At 43.9% G+C, this 27,883-nt stretch overlaps 2 protein-coding genes and 1 long non-coding RNA gene across 4 annotated transcripts in view; 1 reads left to right on the forward strand and 2 right to left on the reverse strand.

Annotated features, from left to right (window-relative positions):
• mbtd1 (mbt domain containing 1) overlaps positions 1 to 1,852 on the reverse strand; it is a 48,667-nt gene extending 46,815 nt beyond the window's left edge. The window contains exon 1 of the mRNA XM_078529097.1: positions 1,713 to 1,852. Coding sequence (XP_078385223.1) covers positions 1,713 to 1,733 — 21 coding nt within the window. The 5' untranslated portion in view covers positions 1,734 to 1,852. The remainder of the gene's footprint in view (positions 1 to 1,712) is intronic.
• A 2,472-nt stretch (positions 1,853 to 4,324) lies between these two features.
• On the reverse strand, positions 4,325 to 25,810 carry LOC144667630 (uncharacterized). The gene is made up of 3 exons (XR_013573344.1): positions 25,680 to 25,810; positions 5,369 to 5,488; positions 4,325 to 5,260 (listed from the first exon to the last, which is right to left on the reverse strand). It is a non-coding gene; the product is annotated as an uncharacterized LOC144667630 (long non-coding RNA).
• LOC144667627 (C-Jun-amino-terminal kinase-interacting protein 4-like) overlaps positions 25,369 to 27,883 on the forward strand; it is a 221,878-nt gene continuing 219,363 nt past the window's right edge. For both annotated transcript variants that reach the window (XM_078529101.1, XM_078529102.1), the window contains exon 1: positions 25,369 to 25,886. In XM_078529101.1, the coding sequence (XP_078385227.1) occupies positions 25,590 to 25,886 (297 nt within the window). In that variant the 5' untranslated portion in view covers positions 25,369 to 25,589. The remainder of the gene's footprint in view (positions 25,887 to 27,883) is intronic.

Raw genomic sequence — 27,883 nt, forward strand, 5'->3', positions numbered from 1 at the left:
CCCAGAACTTATCCCAAAGTTCAGGTAACACCAACCTATAAACAACTTTTAAATCACATTTGAAAATAGACCAAACGTTTGTCAGAAAGTTCATCTCTAACAGAAATCTATATGGAAACACAGGAGCAGAGTACGTCATTCAACCTCTCGAACCTGCTCCTCCATTCAACTGAAACGTTAACCTGTTTTCTCCCTTTTCAGATACTGGCTGACCCGACTGCTTCTGACATTACAGTTTTAATTTTATACTGGTCAACTGCAAGAGTGTTTTACACAGGAATTAAGATTCAATATCTCAAGAGGCAACTGTGCTGCCCACAGCTGACACATCAATGTACCTTTGACATGTTGTCACTGCTGCAGTGTAGGAATAGGCCCAAACTTCTAATAGAACTGCTATAAGGACATTCCCCTTTGCATTTATATAGCACCTTTCGTGCCCTCAGGGTGTAATTACAAGCATGACAAGTTTACATATGCAGCTCTTACTACAAGTGTAAACAAAGGAATTTAGAATGGATCAAACAATGTGACAGGAAGGCTTAAAAAATGTAAATACGTTCATAGAATGTTGCAGTACAGGAGGTCATTCAGCCATCATGTCTGTGCCAGCACTTTGAAAGGGCTAATTAATGCCACTCTTACTCTTTCCAATACCCCTGCAAGTGTTTCCCCTTCAAATATTTATTCAATTCTCTTTTGAAAGTTACACTTAAATCTACTTCTTACACAGCAAATGGGTTAGGATCTGTTCTGTTCTGTTAAAGGGTCGTGTGGACCCGAAACGTCGACTCTTTTCTTCTCCACCGATGCTGCCAGACCTGCTGAGTTTTTCCAGGTAAATTCTGTTTTTGTTTAGGGTCTGAATGCATTGTCTGAGAGTATGGTGGAGGCAAAGTCAATCGAGGCTTTCAAAAGAGTATTGGACAACTCTCTGAAGCGAAAAATATGCAGGGCGAAGGGGTAAAGGTGAGTAAGTGGGACTAACAAAGTTGCTCCTCCAGGGAGCCAGCACAGGCACAGATAGACTGACTGGTCTTTCGGTGCTATCACCATTCCATGATTGTTTCTTTGCCAATCAGCTAAAGTCTGTTTCCTCCTGCCAGTGGAAAGTTCTCTCTTATTTACTCTATGAAAATCATATCTAATTTCCAACACTTGTATCAATTCTTCCCTGAATCTTCTCTCCTCCAATTCCCTTTTATCTCTTTGTATATGAGAGTGTCTGACTGAACTGGAGCAGCTGAAATAACATCATAGACAAGGGAACAAAGGGAGAGGGGCAGAGGCTGTGGGGAGGGGGACAGTGACCGGGGGGTGGGGGTGAGGTGGTGGCCAAGGGAGGGGGGGGGGGGGTCCGGAGTGGCCGCTGACCCCCCTCCCCGGGGCTGGGGGCCGGTCTCCCCCGTTGCTAGAGAGGCGGCGCAGCGCCCAGTGTTAATCTGGGCCTAGGCCGCGCTGTGGGTGGGGGGGGGGGGGGGGAAAGAGGAACCAGAAGCCGCAACACAACCAGGGGTCGCCTGCCCTGCTGGAGAGAGGGAGTCAGGGAGGGGGAGATTCAGGCCGCGGCCCCCAGCCTGGGCCTCACCCTCCGCACTCACTTGAATGCCTGGAAAGCCTGAGGCCTGGGCAACCATCACAACAAAGAAGCCTCGGCCCTCCCCCACCCCCGCACTCGGGGCCCCGAGACGCCCAGACCGCACCGCACTCACCAGGTCGCGAGTGTTTTCCATCAGGCCCCGCTCGCCTACCCCCGGCCCCGGCCCCGGCTCCGGCTCCCCGCCGCCCGCTCGCGCTCTCTCCGGTTTTTTTTCAAAACTCCGCTGCGGAATATCAACAAAATTAGCATATCGGCCTGCTGAGTGCGCCTGCGCGCATCCAGGCCACGCCCCCTCTGCTCCGGATCACGTGATGCGTGGGCTTTAACTGGGGGGGGGGTCACACGCATGCGCAGCCACCACTCTCACTTTCAGCCAGAGTAGACATGAATCCTAGAATTTAGAGAAGGGAAGAGGGCCATTCGGCCCATCCCACTTTCTGGCTCTTATATTTCTTATATATTCATGGACCTCATTTTTGCACCCGCAAGTGGGAACTTCTCTATTTATTCTTATTATGTTATTATACTTATAATTTATTAGTCTTACAGCAATCTGAGTTTCTGAGTTGTCTGAAGTATGGAGTTCAGAGAGCTTGGAGATACAGCACCATCACTGACAGTGGGGTGTAGTTACCATGTGATAAATGTCTATATAGAGCTCTTGTGGTGATGATCCCTGCTCTGAGCAGAAGCTCTGGGTTCATGTCCCACTCCAGGACTTGATGGGCAAGGAAGGTGCATTTGTAACGCAGCCAGACACATTGAGTAACAACTTGTAAATCCTTCCAACATATGCCAACGGCAGTCAGTAAGAGTGGGAGAGATTTCTGGTCAGCCATGTGATGGAAAAAAACATTGGAGTCGCTGCCACCACTGTCCATAGCTCCAGGCTACTATACACATGCAAACATGCATGTTGCCACAGCAACTCCGACTCCTTGGGGGCCTCAACTGGCCTGATGGGCAGTTTGGATAACTAATAGCACCGAGTTTGATCACCATTCCAGCTGGGGTGGATTTGGGGTCTGCCTCCTAGCCCTACCCGTGGTGGAAGTCATGGTGCCTTGGGTGGAACCTGCCTTCAGGCAGAGAACTCAAGAAGAAATGTCTACATATAATTCCCATTATAATGTGCACATAGGAATTCATAATGATTGAGCTTGATAGGAAATGCAAAGAGACCTAACATGTTTATTGCATTGACGGATTACATTAATGCAACTAGATTTAATTATCATCATCACAAAGGGTTAATTCTGTGTGCCCCCCTCCCCGACAGTTAACTTGGTAAATTCACTATCTAACTCACCAGAAAATCTTAGATTTGATTCAGAGTCCAGGATGATTTTGCATATTTCAGTCAGGTTAGTAGTATGCATTTTACAATGGGCTTGGGAGATGAAAATCAGGCAGGGTCGATGTTCCTGATTAGTATCCAGTGACATTGGCCACTGGAAAGTAAGTGTGTGCACATTTAATGTGGAGAGGATCAGCACTGATTTAGGCAGGGAAAGAACCCAACAACACTTCCTCCCTTAAATCATACAGGAAGAGCGGTCACTTAGGTGAAGAACCAAAATGTGACCAACAGCACATGTAACCTAATCTCTGTAAACAGCTAATATAATATAAAATAAATACAGAAAATGCTGGAAAAACTCAGTAGGTCTGGCAGCATCAGTGGACAGTGAAACAGAGTTAACGTTTCAAGTCCGTATGACTCTTCTCCAGAGCTGAAGAGAGGTAGAAATGTGATGAATTTTATACATTTTAAGAGGAGGTGGAGCAGGTGGAGCAAAATAGCAGATCAGGGATAGATGGGAGCTCAGATTTCCAGCATCCACATTATTTTGCTTTTACTCTGCAAACAGCTGATGTCTTCGGTAGAGGAGGAGAGAATATTCAATTAAAATAAAGTACCAAGCACTCCCTGAAAGTGAGACTGCTCAACACATGTACTCAAACATGCAGGTCTGAGTTTATTTGAGCACACTGGCTGGTAGAAAGTTAATCATTGAGCTCCAACTAATACTGGTACAGTAAGACATGCAGTAGAGCAGAAATAGCTCCCCCGGGGCTAATTCAGTACAAAAAACATTGACCAAAATGAATTTGTGGTGGTAACATTTGACAGATGCTTGACTGAATGTCAAGACTCAGATATGCAAAAAAGCGAACAGTTCCACAGACCCGTGGGTAAGGTACAAAAGAATTCACCAATACATGTTCTAATGCATTTATATTTTTACATTTATAGATGGATTTTATGCTCAGTAGAAAGATGTTAGCACAAATTTCATATTTTTTGAGCACACTCAAGCACTCCCATGCTAAGCATAGATAGGGTTAAATAGAGGAATACTCTGCTATACACAGTCCCGTACTACAAGAGGATGAGCTACGTTTATTATATGAAAGGCTAAGGGATGGGTTGATTGAGGCTTTTAGGATTTTGATAAGGAAGGTAGGGAAAACTTTTTTTCACTGCATGGGGAGATTAGAACAAGTAGACATAACCTTTACATCAGAGGCAAACCATTCAGGAGAGAAGTTAGGAAAAATTTCTTCATAAAAAGTTTGGTAAAAGTATCTGATATCAATATATTTTTGCTAGCCAAGGGCAAAATAAAGATTAGGAGCCAAGGCAGGTGGATGGAGTTAAGATACAAATAAGCTATAATCACAGGGAATGGCGAAGCAGGCTGAACAAATACGTGAACAAATACAGGCAATGAGTCCAATACAAACTGTCCCATTGTTTGTTTGCAGACAGGTTCTGAATAAAAGCCCTGAATTTAATATATCTGTTTCAATAGAACCATCCAAAACTACCAGTGTAAAATATTTGGTTCAGAAGTGAAGGTGTAAATCAGTTTGTTTTTCTTAAATTTTATGTTTCTTAGTCATCACTGTAAAATCTGCAAGAGATTGGACAGCACAACTGTTCAATATGTATGGGAAAGAGCTACTTCCTCATGATCCATACATGGATCTACTTTTTATTTATTTATTCAATGTATGTGGGCATCACTGGCTTGGCCAGCATATATTTGCTATTCCTAATTGCCCTTGAGAAGGTGGTGAGCTGCCTTCATGAACCGTTACAACCCATGTGGTGTAGGTACACCCAGAGTGCTGGTAGGAAGGGAATTCCAGGATTTTGACCCAGTGGCAGTGAAGGAACAGAGATATATTTCCAAGTCAGGATGGTGTGTAACTTAGAGGGGTGCTTGCAGGTAGTGGTGTTCCCCTGTGTCTACTGTCCTTCTAGGTGGTAGAAGTTGTCGTGAGTTTGGAAGGTGTTGTTGAGGGATCCTTAGTGAGTTGCTGAAGTGCATCTTGTAGGCAGTACACACTGCTGCCACTTTGCATCTGTGGTGGAGCGAGTGAATGTTTAAGGTGATGGATAGGGTGCCAATCAATTGGGTGCTTTGACTTGGATGGTGTTGAACTTCTTGAGTGTTGTTGGGAGCTGCACTCATCCAAGCAAGTGGAGAGCATTCCATGACTCTCCTGACTTGTGCCTTGTAGATGGTGGACAGTCTTTGGGAAGTCAGGAGATGAGTTATTCACTGTAGAATTTCCAGTCTCTGACCTGGTCTTGTAGTCACAGTAATTATATGGCTGGTCCAGTTCAGTTTCTGGTCAATTTATTTGCTGCTGTGGTATATGAGAGAACAAACTGAATTATTTAAGGTGGGCACTGAAAACACATTTTGCATCTTTTCCCAGAATGAAAAGCACTTATTTCATTGTAACTGAACTTACCTTTTGAAACATGTCCTTTCAGTAAAGACTGGACTCTCTCTCCAGCTCCCATATCTCAACACACCCTCTTCCAACATCAATTCACCAAGATTAATTTCACAGCAGATTTGTATTTCTGAACTGAAAGAATACAAACAACAACAACAACTTGTACTTATATAGTGCCTTTAGGATATAAATTTGCCGTAAGTCACTTCACAGAAGCAAAACCAAATAAATATGGATACCGAAGCAAAGAAGAATATATTGAGAGGAGCTTGGTCACAGAAGTGGTTTTTAAAGATGGTTTTAAGGGAAGAGGAAAGGCGAAGAGGTTATGAGAGGGTATCCCAAAGTGTCAGACCTCAGTAGTTGAAATCATCATTGCCAATGGTGGGTTAAAGGGATGGGGAATGAATGCGCAAGAGACCAGAGACGTAAGTTCGTAAGATACATGGTCAGCAACAGTGAAGTTTTTTTCATAAATTCCTGGGAAACAAGTAAATATTATTTATTTAACCTATTTCAAGTAAATACATTCGTTCTTCTACATTCCAGCAATATTTACCTATAACTCTAGAATATATTAAAAGTCTTTCATATCACACTTTCTTGATCACACCTCCAAGTCACCGTGAGAAATTGTTGGTAGAATATAAAAATTACACATCAATGTGAGTCATGTCACACTTCCCTGTCACACTTTGTTATCACTTTCAGCTATCTGAACTTCTCGCTGTTAATTGTATAATATGCAAATGTGTTGGTTGTGCTTCATTCACGGGCAAATTTCTTATGAAGAAGGCAAACCTGAGCCAAGCTCATTGAGAGAAAGTTACACAATGACACCGGTGCTTTCTTCTCTTCATACTTCAAATTTTTTTAATGTAAAAATGTAATTATTCACCTGTCTCATCTCCATCTGCTGCCAAACCCCATGCTCTTCCCCTTTCCACAGCCACCAAACTACAACTCCCTCTTCATAGGGCTTCCAAAGCTGATTATCTTCTCCTGCCTCATTGTTATCAAACACCCAAGATCTCCCTTTCCCTGTGCCATTGCAGCCTCTCACAATAAACAACACTATAAGGGACCCTATTATACATAGAAAAGGTCTGGACTCTTGTATATGTCCATCACAGTACAGTGTGAAAAGTATTAGAAAAGATAAAGAGTGATTTTACATTGGTTTCTTCAGACTTGGAGCTGGAAATTTCCATGCACTTGGCAAGTTGAAAACTTCCCTCAACAACAGCAGTCAATCTCTAACTGACCTCAAGAAACTTCCCTCAGCAATAGCAAGTAACCTCTAACAGACGTCAAGAAACTTCCTTCAGTGACAGGAATCCACTTCTATTTGATCTCAGGAAACTTCCCTTGCAACAGCAACTATCCTCAAATTGTGAATAGTTCTGGTTTCCATATTGTAAAAAAAATACAAAGAAGCTCTGAAAAAGGTGCAACAATGATTTATTAGTAGGATACCAGGGGCTCTTTTCTCTTGAAAAGAGAAGGCTTAGGAGTGACCTTTAAAATGACTTCATTGGGTGTAAAGCAGTTTGGGATGTCCTGTGGTTGTGAAAGATGATATAGAAATGGAAGTCTTTCTTTTATGTCCTTGCAATCTTCTCTCCCTTGTACATTTACCTAGCTTCCTCTTAAACGCATCTGTACTGTTCACAGTATCACAGTATCTTTACAGTGCAGAAGGAGACCATTCGGCCCATCGAGTCTGCACTGGCTCTCTGAAAGAACATTCCACCTACTTCCACTCCCCTGCCTTATCCCCGTAACATTGTACATTCTGTCTTTTCAGGTAGCAATCCAACTCCCTTTTGAATACCTCGATCGAACCTGCCTCCACCACCCTTTCAGGAAGTTTGTTCCAGACTCCAACCACCCTCTGGGTGAAAAGTTTTTTCCTCGCATCACATTTACTCCTTTTGCCAATTATTTTGAATTTGTGCTCTCTAGTACTTGATGTTCTCTTGAGTGGGAACAGTTTCTCACTATTTACCCTGTCCATACCCCTCAGGATCTTGAAAATCTCTATCAAGTCTCCTCTTAGCCTTTTTCTCTCCAATGAGAACAGTCCCAACCTCTCCAATCTATCTTCATAACTGAAGTTTCTCAACCCTGGAATCATTCTTGTAAACCTCTTCACTCTCTCTAATGTGTTCACATCCTTCCTATAAAGTGGTGCCCAGTACTGTACACAATATTCCAGCTGAGGTCGAATGAGTGTCTTATATAAATTCAGCATAATCTCCCTGCTCTTGTACTCTATGCCCTTACTAATAAAGCCCAGGATACTATATGCTTTATTAACTGCTCTCTCCACCTGTCCTGCCACCTTCAATGATCTATGCACAGTTACAACCAGGTCTTTCTGCTCCTGCACCCCCTTCAAAATTTCACCCCTTATTTTATATTGTCTGTCCATGTTCTTTGACCAAAATCACCTCACTTCACACCTCTCTATATTGAACTTCAATTTAAAAGGCAAATTTCACTTTAAATAGTCAATACAACAAAGATGCATCTTATGCAACCACAGCATTTTCATCACTCCCCACACAAATGTGGCGTTAAATAGCTGCACAGTTCCACAATATGCTGTTCTTTGTTCACATAAGTTAGATTGGGAGTCCTATCCAACAACAGCATTCGCCTTTGAGTTTCACGGGTATGATTATTATCAGCAAGACCTTGGGTCATGACAGTTCTGATGGTGTAGCTTTCCAGAGTTCCTTTTCAACCAAACAGTAACACCTTGGTTCAGGGTTTGGCCATTTCTGGGAAAACACCCTGCTCTTTAGCAGTTCCAAGTTATTCACGCTGCTTTCCAGGTTTTTGACCTCATTAGCCAGCTTACACAGTCCCTCCAAGAGCTCCTGGCTCCCTTTCTGGCAACAAATAGCTGACCCCTTCCTGAGAGTGATTTGCTTCTTCTCCTCACAAAAATTCTCTGTGTTCCTCATTCTGTCTTTGCCTGCTTACTCTTTGTGTCTACATCTGTGTGCTGATCGCCTTTACCCTTCAGCTCCTCTGCTTGTAACTCTCCTTTGTGTCTGCAGCTCTCCTTTGTGTCTGCCAGCCATGCTGCTTCTTTCTTAACTTTCTTCCTGTTGGTACTGCTTCTAGGTCAAGGGTTGCCTGGTCAAATGGAACAGCATTTCTTATTATCCAAGGAAGGTACAATTGACCCCTTTACGATTGATACAAAGTCTTAAAAATCCTTTTTAAACATTCTTTAAAACAACTACAGATCCAACAGGCATTTTAAAGAAATTACAAATTTTCCTTACTGAACTGCTTCTAGGTCAAAAATCATCACACTGTGGTGAGAGAAACAGAGTTAACATTCAAGGTCCTGGCCTTTCATCAGAACAACCTGAAACTTTAACCCTGTTTCTCTCTCCACAGATGCTGCTAGATGTGGGAGTATTTCCAGAGTTTTCTGCTTTTGTTACAAATTTCCAGCATCTTCAGTATTTTGTTTATGGGTTAGTGTTTTATATATGAAGGTTGAGCATAACTTCCTGGCTTTTGTAATCTATACTCGTATTTCTACAAAACAGGACCACTTAAATATTTATGATCATATATGTTTCTGTATATATAACATATACTGCACATCTCCCAGGGAGTTACAGGAGTTAGTTGTGGGCTGATGGGAATGATGTTTAAGCAGGGAAGAGAATAAGCATTGGATAAAAGACTGAAAGGGAAGAGCTGAAGTGAGTGGGCAGGACTGAGTGGCAACATGTGCCAGTGGCCATCGGTTCTGTAAAATATCAGGAAATGTTATAGTAAATTACATCCTTTATATTTTTCAACATATGGTGGGAGGATTCATGGGGTTTAGGGTCGAATGGAAAAAGTCGCTAAACAGCTCAAAAATTGTTTCTGATGTGTTAACTGTTTATTGTGAGATTGGGAATGGTTTTTTTCCCGCGAGATATATATATGTAAGTGCTTAATTGTTGGTGCTGTGAAAAATAATCACAATTGAATAGGTTGTATACCAGGCAGCAGACAAAAGCATCAAATGTACTTGGAGAAGATGTTTTCACTCACAGGAGAAAACTAGGGGGCTATGAATATACAGTAGTCACTAATAAACCAATAGGGAATTCAGGAGAAACCTCTTTACACTGAGAGTGGTGGGAATGTGGGTCTTGCTATCAATCCCTTGAAGGGAAAGCTAGATAAAACATGAGGGAGAAAGAAGTTTTAAGGATATGTTGATGGGGTGAGGTGAAGAAGGTTGGAAGGAGTTGCGTGTAGGAGCATAAACACTAAACACTGCATGGACCAGTTGGGCTGAATGGTCTGTTTCTGTGCTGTAAAATTCTTTGTAATTCTGCTTCTAAAAATATTTCTCCCTCCTCTCCTGATTTCTGCTGCAATTTGGTTCCCCAGGTCTCAACCAACACCTCCCACAAATGACAATTCTTTACGATAGGCTATTTGGCTGCAGAGGACATTACAGTAGAGGCATGTCAACTATGGACTGCATCACATACATGTCAATTCCCTCTCCTTAAAAAAGGTCATCATGTGCACAGTGACACTGGGATAGCAAATAGAAGGGTGGACAGGAATCTTGGCTGATCTTTCTCTCTCTAGTTCAACAGGGCTTTGGTGGACTGTACTAACACATCTGCTGCTCAGTATAGACTGAGAGTGAAACTTGAGCTAGGACCTCAGTAACATGAAAGCAGAAATTCTCGAGTTTCAATAGACATATCAGTAATGCAACTTCTTGTGAACAGATTTTCAATGTATAATAATTTCACTAATATAGTGTTGTCCAATAGAATTAGCTGACTAGCTACAGGCGTTGCTGCGGTAACGATGACACTGTTTTCATCACATGTACTAATTTTAGTAGCAGATGCCGAACACTCAGTACAGATAAATGCACTTTACAGATATACCTTTGCTTAATTAATATCTAACACAGTTCAGTAGCCAAGGAAGTAAGGCACTCACAACGATCTAAAAAGCACTCATACTCTGCTTTCCGTCTCATCATTTCACTAACAGACACATAAAATACATGAGATCGGCCATGATCTTATTGAATAGTGCAGCAGGCTCGAGGAGCTGTATGGCCTACTCCTGTTCCTATTTCTTATGTTCTTAACAAGGTTCACATACGCCTTGAGAATGAGTATTGAGATCACATGGTCATCAACAGTGTCTATTATTCATTGTTTATTTCATAGATTCATACAGCACAGGAGGAGGCCACTTGGCCCATTGAGCCTCTATTGGCTTTGAAAGAGATATCCATTTAGTCTCATTTCCCTGCCCTTTCCCCATAGCTTGAAAGTTTTTCCTTTTCACATATTTATCCAATTCCCTTTAAAACATGACTATTAAATATGCTTCCAAACCCCTTCAGGCAGCACAATGCAAATCGTCATAATTATAGCATTAAAAAACATACTTCTCATTTCCCCTCTGGTTCTTTTGCCAATTATCTTAAATTTGTGCCCTCCACACCCTGTTCAACCAAGGCCTTTCTGAAATATGATGTCCAGAACTGGACACAATATGCCAGCTGAGCTTTAGCATTTACTAATCAGAAATCTAAGTGATTACATCTGGGTTTGCACGTGACTAGTAGATAACGTATTGGACAACGCTGCTCTAATGTAATATATGCTGTAAGCATCTTTTATTGACTTCATATGTAACGCCAAATTTTTGTAACTGGAGTAAAGCACAGATTTGGGGAGGGTGGTGTTGGGGCGGTGGTGGCTGTGCCTCTGCAGCTGTTGGTGATAATATTAGACAGGTTTTGGTGGCATTGCAAGGAAAGTTTCTTTAAGATAATGTATATGGAATCGGATAAGAAAATAACAAAGTACAGCTCAGACCAATGTATTTGACAATGATTTCACATACTGTTTCTACTTCTGTAATCGAAGCTATCTTCAGAAAATGTTCAACACTTTTACTCTACAACACAAAAACAACAACAGCTGGAAAAACTCAGCAGGTCTGACAGCATCTGCGGAGAGGAACACAGTTAACATTTCGAGTCTCCCTCCAGCAGCACCGACTCACCCTATCTCTAAGCTGTCCTTGCCCCCAGTTTCATTTTATTCTTCGTCTCGAACCCACCCAGGATTACAGGTATCTCCGGGACATACAACACTCCTCGGACTGCTGTTCTCGTCGCATCCTGAGATCCACACTCAGTGCCATGTGCTGCCATATGAACACACTTTACCTCTCCCTCCAGCAGCACTGACTCACCCTATCTCTAAGCTGTCCTTGCCCCCAGTTTCATTTTATTCTTCGTCTCATCCGACGCCTCAACAAGAAACTTTGTCTCTTTCTTTCAGGTGCAAAGGAGTGCAAGCTCCAACAACTCATCGACACCAACATCCATCCAGGACCCTCCACTCCTGCCTGTCCCTCTGTCCCCATCCCGTCTTCCAATCCCAGCCCCGGCCGTGCATTCACCATACCCCCTGACCTTCCCCTCTCCGATGCTGAGCATTCAGTGCTCAGCAAAGGACTCAGTTTCATACCCTTGCGCCCTCATCTCAATGAATTTCGGGCTCAGGACGATGCTGAACTCTTCTTCCGCCGCCTTTGTCTCCGTGCTCGCTTCTTTGGGCAGGAGTCCTCTCCCCGTTCAATGGGTCCCTTTACCTGCCTCCAATATTCTCCCTCAACCTGGACCCCTCCCTCTGGATTCTTACCTGCGCTTGATCTTTTCATTGAGAACTGTTGGCATGACATCAGTTGTCTCAATTTCTCTGCTCCTCTCACCCACTCCAACCTGTCTCTTTCTGAACTTGCCACACTCCATTCTCTCAGGTCCAACCCTGACTTTGTTATCAAACCTGCTGCCAAGGGTGGTGCTGTTGTTGTCTGGCACACTGACCTCTACCTCGCAGAGGCTGAGCACCAACTCGCAGAGGCTGAGCACCAACTCGCAGACACTTCCTCCTACCCCCCAGATCATGACCCCACCACTGAACATCAAGTCATTGTTTCCAGGACTGTCATTGACCTCATCTCCTCTGGAGATCTTCCTTCCACAGCTTCCAATCTCATAGTCTCCCAACCTCGGACGGCCCGCTTCCACCTTCTACCCAAAATCCACAAACAGGACTGTCCCAGCAGACCGATCGTGTCCTACCCCTGCCCCACGGAACTCATTTCTCGCTATCTTGACTCCCTTCTCTCTCCCCTTGTCCAGTCTCTTCCCACCTACATCCGCAATTCCTCTGACACCCTACATCATATCAACAATTTCCAGTTCCCTGGCCTCAACCGCCTCCTCTTCACCATGGACGTCCAATCCCTCTACACCCCTATCCCCCACCAGGATGGCCTGAGGGCTCTCTGCTTCTTCCTCGAACAGAGGCCCGAACAATCCCCATCCACCACTACTCTCCTCCATCTGGCACTGAACAATTTCTCCTTAAACTCGTCTCACTTCCTCCAAATAAAAGGTGTGGCTATGGGTACCCGCATGGGCCCCAGCTATGCCTGTCTCTTTATGGGGAATGTGGAACATTCCTTGTTCCAGTCCTACTCAGGCCCCCTCCCACAACTCTTTCTCTGGTACATCGATGGTTACTTCGGTGCTGCTTCATGCTCTCGTCTGGACCTGGAAAAATTTATTAATTTTGCTTCCAATTTCCACCCCTCCATCATTTTCACATGGTCCATCTCTGACACTTCCCTTCCCTTCCTTGACTTCTCTGTCTCAATTTCTGGTGATAGACTGTCCATCAATATTCATTACAAGCCTATCGACTCCCACAGCTACCTCGACTACAGCTCCTCACACCCCACTTCCTGTAAGGACTCCATCCCATTCTCTCAGTTCCTTTGCCTCTGTCGCATCTGTTCTGATGATGCCACTTTCAAAAACAGTTACTCTGACATGTCCTCCTTCTTCCGTAACCGAGGTTTTCCTCCCACGGTGGTTGACAGGGCCCTTAACCGTGTCCGGCCCATCTCCCGCGCAACCACCGTCACACCTTCCTCTCCCTCCCAGAACCATGATAGGGTCCCCCTTGTCCTCACTTATCACTCCACCAGCCTCCGCATTCAAAGGATCATCCTCCGCCATTTCCGCCAACACCAGCATTATGCCACCACCAAACACATCTTCCCTTCACCCCCCCTAGCAGCATTCCGCAGGGATCGTTCCTCCGGGACACCCTGGTCCACTCCTCCATCACCCCCTACACCTCACCCCCTCCTACGGCATCTTCCCATGCAACCGCAGAAGGTGCAACACTTGCCCCTTTACTTCCCCCCTCCTCACCGTCCAAGGGCCTAAACACTCCTTTCAAGTGAAGCAGCATTTCACTTGCACTTAGACCATAAGACCATAAGATATAGGAGCAGAAATTAGGCTATTCGGCCCATCGAGTCTGCTCTGCCATTCAATCATGGCTGATAATTTTCTCAACCCCATTCTCCCGCCTTCTCCCCGTAATCTTTGATCCCCTTACCAATCAAGAACCTATCTATCTCGGTCTTAAATACACTCAATGACCTGGCCTCCACAGCCTTCTGTGGCAATGAATTCCATAGATTCACCACTCTCTGGCTAAAGAAGTTTCTCCTCATCTCTGTTCTAAAAGGTCTTCCCTTTACTCTGAGGCTGTGCCCTCAGGTCCTAGTCTCTCCTACTAATGGAAACATCTTCCCCACGTCCACTCTATCCAGGCCTTTCAGTATTCTGTAAGTTTTAATCAGATCCCCCCTCATCCTTCTAAACTCCATCGAGTATAGACCCAGAGACCTCAAAAGTTCCTCATATGTTAAGCCTTTCATTCCTGGGATCGTTCTCGTGAACCTCCTCTGGACCCTCTCCAGGGCCAGCACATCCTTCCTGAGATACGGGGCCCAAAATTGCTCACAATATTCTAAATGTGGTCTGACCAGAGCATTATAAAGCCTCAGCAGCACTTCCCTGCTTTTATATTCTAGTCCTCTCGAAGTAAATGCCAACATTGCATTTGCCTTCCTAACTACCGACTCAACCTGCAAGTTAACCTTAAGAGAATCCTGGACTAGGACTCCCAAGTCCCTTTGCACTCCAGATTTCTGAATTCTCTCCCCATTTAGAAAATAGTCTATGCCTCTATTCTTCCTACCAAAGTGCATGACCTCACAATTCCCCACGTTGTATTCCATCTGCCACTTCTTTGCCCATTCTCCTAACCTGTCCAAATCCTTCTGCAGCCTCCCCGCCTCCTCAATACTACCTGTCCCTCCACCTATCTTTGTATCATCTGCAAACTTAGCCAGGATGCTCTCAGTTCCTTCATCTAGATCATTAACGTATAAAGTGAAAAGTTGTGGTCCCAACACTGACCCCTGCGGAACTCCACTAGTCACCGGCCACCATCCTGAGAAAGACTCCCTTATCCCCACTCTCTGCCTCCTGCCAGACAGCCAATCTTCTATCCATGCTAGTACCTTGCCTCTAACACCATGGGCTCTTATCTTGCTGAGCAGCCTCCTGTGCGGCACCTTGTCAAAGGCCTTCTGGAAGTCCAAGTAGATAACATCCATTGGCTCTCCTTTGTCTAACCTACTCGTTACCTCTTCAAAGAATTCTAAAAGATTTGTCAGGCGTGACCTCCCCTTGATGAAACCATGCTGACTTTGCCCTATTTTACCATGCACTTCCAAGTATTCTGAAATCTCATCCTTAATAATGGACTCTAAAATCTTACCAACGACCAAGGTCAGGCTAATTGGCCTGTAATTTCCCGTCTTTTGCCTCACTCCCTTCTTAAACAGGGGGGTTACATTAGCGATTTTCCAGTCCTCTGGGACCCTCCCTGACTCCAGTGATTCCTGAAAGATCACCACTAACGCCTCCACTATCTCTTCAGCTATCTCCTTCAGAACTCTGGGGTGTAATCCATCTGGTCCAGGTGATTTATCCACCTTCAGACCTTTCAGTTTTCTTAGCACCTTCTCCTTGGTAATGGCCACCATACTCACCTCTGCCCCCCGACTCTCTTGAACTTTGGGGATGTCACTCGTGTCTTCCACTGTGAAGACTGATGCAAAGTACCTATTCAGTTCCTCCGCCATTTCTTTGTTCCCCACTGCTACTTCTCCAGCATCATTTTCCAGCGGCCCAATGTCCACTTTTGCCTCTCTCTTACCCTTTATATATCTAAAAAAACTCTTGCAATCTTCTTTTATACTACTGGCCAGTTTACCCTCATATTTAATCTTCTCCCTTCTTATTTCTTTTTTAGTTGTCCTCTGTTGGTCTTTGTAGGCTTCCCAATCCCCTGGTTTCCCACTGCTCTTCACCGCATTGTATGCTTTCTCTTTAGCTTTTATGCTGTCCCTGACTTCCCTTGTCAGCCATGGTTGACTTGTCCTCCCTTTAGTATGTTTCTTCTTCCTAGGGATGAATTTTTGCTGTGTCTCCCAAATTACTCCCAGAAACTCCTGCCATTGCTGTTCCACTGTCTTTCCTGCTAGGCTCATCTCCCAGTCAATTCTGGCCAGCTCCTCCCTCATACCACTGTAATTGCCTTTATTCAACTGTAATACCGTTACATCTGATTCCAGTTTTTTCCTCTCAAATTGCAGGGTAAATTCTATCATATTATGGTCACTTCCTCCTAAGGGTTCCTTCACCTTAAGCTCCCTTATCAAATCTGCCTCATTACACATCTCTAAATCTAGAATTGCCTGTTCCCTAGTGGGCTCCACCACAAGCTGCTCCAAAAAACCATCTCGTAGACATTCCACAAATTCCTTTTCTTGGGATCCACTACCAACCTGATTTTCCCAGTCTACCTGCATATTCAAATCCCCCATGATCACTGTAACCTTGCCTTTCTTACACACCTTTTCTATCTCCTGGTGTATCTTGTGCCCCACATCCTGACTACTGTTCGGAGGCCTGTACATAACTCCCATTATGGTTTTTTCACCTTTGCGGTTCCTCAACTCTACCCACACAGATTCTACATCATCTGACCCTACATCATTTCTTGATATCGATTTAATTTCATTTCTTACTAACATAGCAACCCCACCCCCTCTGCCAACCTGCCTATCTTTTCGATAGGATGTGTATCCTTGGATATTTAGCTCCCAGTCCTGATCCCCTTGCAGCCATGTCTCCATGATGCCCACCACATCATACCTGCTTCCTTCAATTTAGTCCACTGCATTCGCTGCTCCCAATGCAGTTTCCTCTACATTGGAGACCAAACGTAGACTGGGTGACCGCTTTGCGGAACACCTTCGGTCTGTCTGCAAGCATGACCCAGACCTCCCTGTCATTTGCCATTTCAACACACCACCCTGCTCTCATGCCCACATGTCTGTCCTTGGCCTGCTGCAATGTTCCAGTGAAGCTCAATGCAAACTGGAGGAACAGCACCTCATCTTCCAACTAGGCACTTTACAGCCTTCTGGACTTAATATTGAGTTCAACAACTTCAGATCATGAACTCTCTCCTCCATCCCCACCCCCTTTCCGATTCCCCTTTTCCAATTATTTATAATTTTTTAATATATATTTTTCTTTTCCCACCTATTTCCATTATTTTTAAATGTATTTCCATCCATTGTTTTATCTCTACCTTTTAGCCTATTTCGATCCTTCCCCCCACCCCACCCCTACTAGGGCTATCTGTACCTTGCTCGTCCTGCTTTCTACCCTTAATGTCATCATTAGCACATTCCTCAGCTAATATCATTACCGTCAACACCCCTTTATCCTTTTGTCTGTGACATCTTTGGCAATCTCTTCTTTGCCTCCACCTATCACTGGCCCTCTATCCAGCTCTACCTGTCCCACCCCCCTCTCAACCAGCTGATATTTCACCTCATTTTTATATTTCTTTAGTTCTGATGAAGAGTCATACGGACTCAAAATGTTAACTGTATTGCTCTCCGCAGATGCTGTCAACCTGCTGAGTTTTTCCAGCTATTTTTGTTTTTGTTTCAGATTTCCAGCATCCGCAGTATTTTACTTATACTTTATGGTTCATCCTGGTATACACATTTTCTATGAGCTCAGCTTGCTCCAATAGTGTCTTGTGCAGGAACAACACTCCATGCCATATATAATTAGCCTGTGATCTAACTTGCCACTGTATTGCTGAGGGAGGCTAACGTGTTATTCACAAGGTGGGTGAGAAAATCTCAAATCTGCTATTAGGCTGTTCTCTCTCTGTTCTAAAGAAGCATCCCACATAAAAAGTGAACCCAATTTGCTCTTTTGGATGTTTTTTGAGCTGCTGTCCATTACCTGTTCACACTTCAAAGCAGGAAAATCCTCTGCAGTATCCCTGCTAAGTTCACTGATCTCAGCTGTGCAGTAGGATGGGCAAGGCAGGGGAAATCAGCAGGGGTCTCTGGTCCAGATTGCTGTCTGGTGGTCTCAGAATTAAAGTGTGTCCATGTCATGCAGGATAGCAACTGAATCTGCTTCAGCTGGCCTGCACTCTCTGGATGAACCAGTTTTAATTTATTGCTGCTTTTCTCGGTTTTGTTTTCTGAGCCACTCAAACCTCATGAAAGTCTTGTGATTGTAAAGTAAAATATTCACATTTGTATACCTTACAGTGACAAAATGCTTCGTACCATCCTTGACAACAACAACTTGAATTTAACAACTTTAGGGAGCAGCCTCCTGGCGAGCGAGAAGTTGAGTTTGAAGCTGAAGATACTGTGCACATGTCTAGAGTCAAAGTGACAAAAAAGATGGATTAACTTGACTCAGTTGATAATGCTATCACCAGCAAGTTAGAAATATGTAGGTTCAAGGTACAAGAGCTTGAGTGTGACACTTTAGCTGACAACCTGCTTTCCTGAAGTGCAGTGAATGTTAAGCAATAATACATGAGAACAATTCTATGTCATAAGCATGGTTGACTGGTTAACCTGTTTGCTTTATTCCAAAGGGAACAATCCCAGCTTCTCCAATCTAACCTTGTAGCTAAAATTCCTCACCCCAGGGAACCATTCTGGTAAATCCCCTCTGCACCCTGTCAAGGACCCTCAAAATCTTCCTAAAGTCTATTGGCCAGAACTGAACGCAATACTCTAGTTGTGGCCTAACTAGGGCTTTATACAGGTTTGGCATAACTTCCTTGCTTTTGTACTCAATGTCTCTATTTGTGTAGTTCAAGATCCCATATGCTTTGATAATTACCCTGTCAATACGTCCTGTCAACTTCAAAGGTTTATGCACATATCCCCAGGTAAATATGTCCTCATGCACTCTTTAGAACTATGCAATTGAGTGTATATTGGTTTAACATTCAACATCTTCAAATTTCTCAGCACTGCCCAAGAGTGTTAACACAGACTATCCACTTACACTCTTGTATGTGAATGGTCAGTGTTGTCAACTGAGTTTAGTTAGCCCCTCTTTACCTACCCCACCATCACCGCTCACCCCCCATCCCCCACATAGCTTCAAACTCCAATCTGCTCGTCGAGGTCCTGCTCTTCAGCACTCCTTGGCTGAAGGCCCCAAACTCCCCCACTGTCAAGCTGAAAGCCTCAAGCACTAGGGGTTGCTGTTGCTTTTCAGATTTTATTATAGGGCTGGTTTTTATTGGATCCTTCATTACCCACTGCCTCCCTCGCCACCCCACACAATATAAAGTTTCTGTTTATATGCTTATAATAGGGGTTAGGTAGCCTAGTGGTTATGCTACTGGACTAATAATCCAGAAACCTGAATTAATGATCTGGAGACACAAGTTCAAATCCAAGCACAGCAGCTGGAAGGGCAAATTCAGTTAATTAAATAAATCTAGAATAAAAAGCTAATATCAGAAGGGGTGACCAAAAAACTACCAGATTGTCATAAAAACCCATCTGGTTCATTAATGTTCTTTAGGGAAGAAAATCTGCAATCCTTACCTGATCTCGTCAACATGTGACACCAGACCCACAGCATTCTGCTTGAATCTTAACTGGCCTAGAAACCACTCAGTTATATTCAAGAAGGTGGGTCACCTCCACCTTCTCAAGGGGCTGAATTTTACGCTGATTGGGCAGGTACGTGCCTGACCCGATTGGGCGTGAAATCTCACGAGATGACATCAGGTGAGCATCCCGACATCATCCTGCGCTCACGTGATATTTTGGTCGGCGGGCGCGCTTCTGACTTTTGCACAATTTAATGGGCAATTAAGCCCACTAATGGCGCAATTGTCTGTCATTTTAAGTAGCCTGTCCAACCTTACGGTTGGCAGATGGGCAAATCGGCCATCTGGCCTTTGCACTTTTCAACAAACCTCATCCACAGGCAGGGTGAAATTTCCGTGATGAAATAAAATATAAATAAATTCCTGTGGACAGCGTTTTCATAAGCTAAATTTTCAGGTGACTGATTCTGATAGATGGACACTTTTTTTCAGCTTTTGAAACCTTTATTTTTGCTGTTTCAGATCTTCAGCTCCCTGAGGCAGCTCTCTGCGTTCAGGGAGCTGTCAGCACTGACCCGCACCCACGTTCACGTGATCGCCCGTCCTCTTCCCACTCCCACCCTGGCAGCGCTGAGCTTTCCAGTATGCGTTTCACGTTGGTTGGCCATTAATTGGCCAGTCAGTGTGAAATCACGGTCAGGGGTCAATCGTGGATCGCGGTCCATTTCCCAGCTGATACTGGACCTGCCAATTGGGCCCACTCGCTGAGCTGAAAATTCAGGCCAAGGTGAATTAGGGATAGGTAGCAAATGCTGGACTTGCCAATGCTACATTCCCTGTGGAGACCCGATAACTTTTCAAAAAGGTATGAATTTTCCACTGACCAATTCAAAGGATCACACAACAAAATTTCATGTTTCAAGGCGTTTTACTGTAACAAACAAACTAAAATCAACATTGACTAAACATTACTTAGTTGGCAACTAATAAACTGAACAACAGAAAATGTATCCCCCATCTAACTTCTTAACACAAAGGAAAACTCCACACCCCATTTATACATTATACTGCACTCTACATAGACTTATAATCTTAAATTTAAAGTCCAACTCCTCTGATTAACAGGATCCCTTTTTCCCTGCTTCGCCAAGGTGAATCTTCCAGTGTCCTTTTAAACCAAGTCCTCTTCACTCAACTCTTTGAGCATAATCAAATGGACTCCTTGTTGTGAGGTTCCCTCTGGGGATTCCATGGTCTCTAATTTCTCACAATCCATGTTTCGTTGAACATGAGTTCCATTCTCACCAGCCCTTTGCTGGAGGGTTAACACAAATGCAGTCCTTCTTGGCATAGCAACACATGTTGTATGTTCTTTTTTCCCAACTCCTTCAGTCTGACTGCCTTTGAAAATCTGCAGCAGTAAGGCTAGCTGCCTTTTTATCTTTGAGTCCAGGTGTTGAAGCTCACACCTGACTGAGTAGATTTTGACCCAAGCCCCTGCCCCCATAGCAACCAGGTCACATGGACTTTTTGTGTCCAGAGTTCATTATAATTTCACACCATCACACACCATTCCAGGTCATTCTGTTTTACTTTAGCTTAAAATAGACATTTTAAAACATAACTGTCTTATAATGTCCAGCAGTCATAACCCCAATGATGCCCACATCCTTTGACTGAATTTAAAAAATTAAACAATTGTGGATTTTTTAAAGGTGATTAAAAATGGTAAATAAATTTAATTAATTCAAGACAGCTTATCTGCAAAAATTTCATGATTTCTACACTGTGGAGATTGAGAATATTGTAACAGTGTGCGAATAAAGTTACAGTTAATTCACTAAGAATGTTCACCTGGACAACGTCCCAGAGGAACAGCAGACACCATGGAATTCGACACCAACATATGAAAGAGTAGGTGAGAAAAACACAATAGGCAAAGCTGTTTAAAAAAAGTATACAATTTACTTTATAATTCCACAGGCATAAATTAGGGGCACTCTTATATGCATATTTATCATTGTATTTACATAAAGTGCATAGAACAGAAACAATAAAAACTGTTGGAAATTTTAAGTAAAAAAGAATCACTCAGAACCTGAAAAAGAAAACACAAGTTAATGTTTCAGATAAGAAAGAACTGAATTTTCTATAGTTCTTGTCACATCCCCAACAGTTGTTACCTTAGCAAATGTGGTAACCATTCTGTGCAGAGCAAGACCCTGCAAACGTCCATGAGGTGAATAACCAGCTCATCTGTGATTGTTTTTTTGTAATGCAAGGTGAGGGAATAATATGGACAGAATTCTGAGCAAGTTCCATGCTCTTCTTTGTGAAAGTGACACTCCTCAATATATATTCCTGTGGTTGCAGTTAGCTGCTTGGCTAAGACCATTGGCATCAGTGGAAAGGTACCCCAGCATGAGTCAGCCTCTTCAGGAAAGGGAGAAAACTAGAGAAAATGAGACAATGTTGGCTATGATGAGTTATTTCATTTTGTCCAGAACAGTAAAGTCAGAGCTCATGGCCTACACTTGAGCTGGGATTAAATTCAAAGTTTACCCATGGAAGCATCATTTCAGTGAGTGAGTGGTTAATCCATGTATTATGATCCCAGCTGATGTTACCCCTGGACAAGCCAGTTCTCAGGGTGGAACCCAGCTTGATAGATCCTAACTTTTATTTTTTGTTTAGATATGTGGAGAGGGGCTACTGAACAGAGTCACAGGATTCAGCTGATGAACTTTTAACAAAAGAATAAAACATTTATTAAACAAGAAAAGATGAACTATATTACAATACTCCTTCACCCATAACTATGCCTTCACAGATATATACAGATTTGTATGGATAACGCAAGTTACAAAAGGTATCTTATACTCTAATGTTCGCAGTAGGTACACAGTCTATGTAAACCAATAGGCAACCTGTGGTCAGGCACACAACACTCTGAAACCAAGTGACAGATGCTAAGGATCTTTCCTCAACTCCCCCAGATGCTCATCACACCCTGAGCCAACCAGTCTCACTGAAATCCATCTTTCACACGGGTGTTTCCAATCTCCAGTTTCCAAGAACTCACTTTGGAGTCTTCTCCCAAACCGACGCTTTCTCTCAGATGCCTTCTGCAAGGGTCCACCTCCAGGGTTTCAAACTCTCCTTCTGATCACCACGTGCATTCAATTTCCTTCCATGCACTCTCTCTCACAAATGCTCAGCTATGCCCCAGAACACCACTGCTTCACATGCCCATAGCAAAGAGTTACAGATCTTTGGCTATCCCCTTTGGATCTTCTGGCTTCTTGCATGCCTGAATCACTTTAAATCTGCATTGTGCAGCTTTATCCCTTCAAGCTTGGGGCCTTCCTCTCTGCTCCTTGTTTTCACTTCCACAGAACCAGACCTTTTCCAGATTCCTGTCCTTCCTTTGACGTGGCTGTCTGCTTGGGACCTTTCCTGTTCCACTCCCCTGGATTTGGGGGCTTTCTTCTTTAGTTTTTGGAACCTGTTTCTGCAGTTTTCTCTCCTGTCCAGCCTCTCTTGGCCGCTGGCTTCAACTTTAGTTTGGGACTCGCTAACTGTCCCTCTGCTGTCCAGCCTCTCTGGAGTCCTAACTGCAACTGAACTTTGGTTTGGGGCTGGCTATCTGTCCCTTCTAGGCTGCTTCTGCTAGCAACTGCTTCCAGCTGAACTGAAACTGCTTTTCTTTAGTTTTGCGTGTGTGTGTGCGCGCGTGCGTGCGTATCCTCCCTCTCCAGACCCCTGTTCCTAGGCAATAGCAGTTTTTTTTCTACTCTTGTTTTAACTTTCCTAAACAACTACCCCCCTTGATAACACAGACCTCCACTTCAAGGGTCATAAAACTCATTAGAAATGCAGGTATACAAACAGAGCTTTCGACCTGCTGTCTGCACTCCAAAATGAAATTAGATCCCAGGTTTCACCCTTTAACCCACAAATAGAGAAAAACATAAAAGAATAGAGTATTAAAATGGGAAAGTGTTGTTGCAACTGTACAAGCCATGGTTGAGACCGCACCTGGAGTACTGTGCAAAGTTTTGGTCCCATTACTTGAGGAAGAATGTAGTTGCACTGGAGGCATTTCAGAGGAGGTTCACTAGATTGATTCCAAAGATGCGGGGCTTGTCTTATGAGGAGAGATTGAGCAGTTTAGGCCTATACTCGCTAGAGTTTAGAAGGGTGAGAGGAGCTCTAATTGAGCTATATAAGATGCTAAAGGGGATAGACAAAGTAGACGTGGAGCGGATGTTTCCCCTTGTGGGGCAATCTAGAACGAGGCGCCATAGTTTTAGGCTAAGGGGTGGTAGATTTAAATCAGAGATGAGGAGGAATTAGTTTTCTCAAAGGGTCGTGAATCTGTGGAATTCACTGCCTCAGGCTGCAGTAGATGCCGGGACGCTGAATAAATTTAAGGAGGAGAAAGGCAGATTTTTAATTAGTAACGGGTTGAAAGGTTATGGGGAGAGGGTGGGAAATTGGAGTTGAGGTCAAAATGAGATCAGCCATGATCGTATTGAATGGCGGGGCAGGCTCGAGGGGTTGAATTGCCTACTCCTGCTCCTAGTTCTTATGAACTTAAACTCAAAGGTATACCTTATTCCTAACACCCCAAAATACAAATATAGCTTACTTAAACAATTTCCTACCACATGGAACAGGCTACCTAGGGGAACAGTGGAAACAATTAATACTCATTAATACAAATGCAAATTAGCTAGATTTATTTCAGAGAATAACATTGTGGGATACAATATATGAGTAATCTGAGACATGACATGTGGTGAGTGTGCGGTACTTGTGAGGAACAGGTGACTTTGGGCCAACGTAGGTCAGCAAGCACTTACGAGATGGGATTTAGAGCATTTTAAAAAAAGACCTAATGCCTTTCATGGCCACAGAACTTCCCCCAAAGCACTTTACAGCCAATAAAGGACTTTTGAAATGTAGGCACTGTTGTAGTGTAGTGAACACAGTAGCCAATCTGTGCATAGTAATCTCCCACAAACAACAATGTGAAAATGCCCAGATAGGGTTTTTTTTGAGATGTTGATTTGGGATAAATATTGTCTAGGGCACCAGGGCTCTAATAAGAGAGCTAGATGCCGCAGATGCTGGCAATCTGAAATAAAAACATGAAATGCTGGAAACACTCAGCAAGTCAGACAGCATCTGTGGAGAGAACAGGATTAAAGTGGATGCACTCTCATCAGAACAAGCTCCAGCATTTTCTGTTTATGCGCCACGCAAAACCTTTGAAATAGTGAGATCTTTTACATACACCCGAGATGGAGCAGAAAAGAGCCTCCATTGAATACCTTTCAAAACATGGCACTTTCAACAGTCCAGCACTGGAGAGTCAACTTTGATTTTTGTGCTCAAAGTCCCGAAGGACTTAAATCCATAACCTTCGAACTCGGAGGAGAGAATGCTTCCAATTGATCCATGGCTGACTGGGTACGTACGTGTAGTTTTGAAGGAGCTCACGTTGTGATTGATATTATGATTAGTTTCTCCGTATTGTATCATGTGACTGGTAGAAGGTTAAATAGGTAAAAAAAACCATGGCAAAAACAAAAATACCTGGAAAAACTCAGCAGGTCTGGCAGCATCGGCAGAGAAGAGCACAGTCGACGTTTCGAGTCCTCATGACCCTCATGTGCTCCTCTCTGCAGATGCTGCCAGACCTGCTGAGTCTTTCCAGGTATTTTTGTTTTGGATTTCCAGCATCCGCAGTTCTTTGCTTTTATCTCTAGGTAAAACCATGGTCTGTTTTCCACAGGCAATTCTTATGTTGCTAAACACTGCTGGGGGAAGGGAATATAAAGACAGGATCTCCTCTGTTTGTCCTTTAACCATGTGCCAGGGTTTAAAAAAAGATATCACCCAGCCCTGGACGGATGTAAACACACACCACATATTCTCTCTCATTCTACAAGAGCTGGGGGGAGGGAGGGAGGAGGAAGGAATTACCCAGCCGGGGCCAGTCCTAGCACATGACAAAATCACGTGACTCGTGGGAGTGCTCTATCTTTAGTAGTGAAAGGGGCGCGCCGGCGCGGTGAGCGGGGGCGCGCAGCCGGCGCGCGCAGGGGGCGGGGCCGGCGCCAGTGGCCTCGAGCCGAGCAGCAGCGGCGGCGTCGTCAACAGGGAGAGAGCTGAAGGCGGCCGAGCGGTGCGGGGGGAAGAAAGCACCTGAAGCTGAGGAGAAATATAGATGATTTACTCCTTCATAGTTCCCTCGGGTGTGAATTACTGATTTATTTATATGTTTTACTCCCGTCCGAATAAATAATTTACAGAAGATGGAACTGGACGATGGGGTGGTTTACCAGGATGACTCCAACACTAATGCTATGTCGGAGCGGGTGTCAGGCCTGGCGGCCAGTATTTACCGGGAGTTCGAGCGGATGATCCGCAAGTACGATGAGGACGTGGTGAAGGACCTGATGCCGCTGGTGGTCGGTGTGCTGGAGAACCTGGACGCGGTGTTCGCCGAGAACCAGGAGCACGTGGTAGAGCTGGAGCTGCTGAAGGAGGACAACGAGCAGCTCATCACCCAGTACGAGCGGGAGAAAGCCCTGCGGAAGCACGCCGAGGAGGTGAGTGAGTGTCCCGGGCCGGGCCGAGCCGCCGCCGTCAGGACGGCTCCCGCTCAGACCTCTCAACCCAACCTCATTAGACCTCGCCCCTCATTGGACGACTGCGTCAGCCTGAAGCGCAGCCCTCTTCGCCTTCTGCACGGCGATTGGCCGACTGACCTGTCACTCAGCTCGCCAGCACGTTAGATTGCACTGGATGACAACCTAACGGGCCCCAGTTTTCAAAACAGCCCAACTTGTGTTTTCTTTCTTTGAAAAAAAAGTGGGGGTTTATTTATCCAGGGAGGTTGTTTAGACATTGACTTGTTTTGATACTGTATTTGCCTCTCAGTATCGTCTGGCATGTACTGGGCATAGTGTTTTCCTGCATGTCATCTGCATGAATAAGCCCAACATGGGATGTGGGTTGAAAGCAAGATCTTTAAGTGATGAAGTCTTTCTTACTCAGCCAGAATGAACAATAAAATGAATTTTTAACTCATCTGTTGTAGAATTTTCTTCTCCCCGCCCCATCCTCAAAAAACTATGGCAAACATAGTTCACCATGCATTAGTTAAGAGCTTAAAATGGGAACTCCCCATCTCTCTTCGTTAAGATGTTGAGTCTAATGGCCTCTATTTAGTTTTATTTTAAAGAAAAGGTTTTGGGACTTCTTAAAAATAATATTCTGTCTAAAACAGGATATTGAGAGCACAGGGAAACAAAATAAGAAAGTACAATTATCTTTGTTTTATAGGTATTGCACTACATGAAATGTATAAAGGATCATGGAGTTACTCGTGAGGAGACTTGGCAGGGTTTGGAAGTGCAGCATTTTTTTTCCTGTGGACAAAATTATATAACTAAACATGTTTACAATTTCTGTAGTTTTATAACAATTTGCTTGCTGTGATTTTCCTGGTACATTTGCAAATTAGGAGTTGTTTAGGACATCAAATTAAGTTTGGCATTCAGAATCTTCCAGTGGTGATGTATAGTAGGCTCTAGATGTTGAGTAAACTGTATTATGGCAGAAGTGTGTACAAATTGGTGAATGAAAGTCCAGACTGTTGTATGATGTCACCTGCAACTTCAGTGCTTATTAAATCCCCTTCTTTTCGAGTAGTGTATTATCACCAAATTGCATGTTGGCCTGTCCCTTCCTCTATTGGCACGTACTCTGCTTTTGAGCACCCTTGTTTGTTCCACCCCTTTTGTGTCTCATTTAAAATTGTCATTCTTGATCGTCCACCCAATACCATAAAAATTTTCCCACCAATATATTGTCACTCTGAAAACGTGATGCTAGTTTCCACATGCACAATGACGATGGCTAGCACTGTCTCACCATCAGCTCTCTCAACCCTTTCACTGTCTCTAAATTGTCAGATTGCTTTAGTATCTAATATCAGATGAGCAGAAATTTCCTCCAATTGAGTGTTAGGAAGACTGAAGCCATTGTCTTTGGTCCCCAACAGAAACTCTGCTCCCTAGCCACTACTATTGTACTCCCTGATAACTGTATGGAGCTGAGCAAGACTGTTTGCAGCCTTGGTGTCATATTTAATCTCAAGATGAACTTCTGACCATATTCGTGCCATCTCTAAGACCAACTATTTCCACCTCTGTAACGTTGCCCAGTGCTTTGTTACTTCTGGACTTGACTGTTTCAGTGCACTGCTGGCCAGCCTCAAGTTCTAACCTTTGCAAACTGGAGGTCATCTAAAACTCTGCCTGTATCTTAACTTGTACCAAGTCAGTTTCCCTATAGCCCCTGACTGCAGGGTACTGAAACAGCAATGCGATATGTAGGTTGAGGGATAAATTTTGACCAGGAGACTTGGGAGAAATCCCCTGCTGTACTTAAATAGTGCTGTGATATCTTTACATCCATCTGAGGGGGCAGGCGGTGCCTCTGTTGAACATCATCCTGAAAGACAGCACCTCTGGCAGTATAGTGATCCCTAGGAGTGTCAGCATAGATTTTGTGCTCAAGTCTCTGGAGTGTGACTTGGACC

The sequence above is a fragment of the Cetorhinus maximus genome, chromosome 24 (genome assembly GCF_964194155.1).
Source record: "Cetorhinus maximus chromosome 24, sCetMax3.hap1.1, whole genome shotgun sequence".
NCBI lineage: Eukaryota > Metazoa > Chordata > Chondrichthyes > Lamniformes > Cetorhinidae > Cetorhinus > Cetorhinus maximus.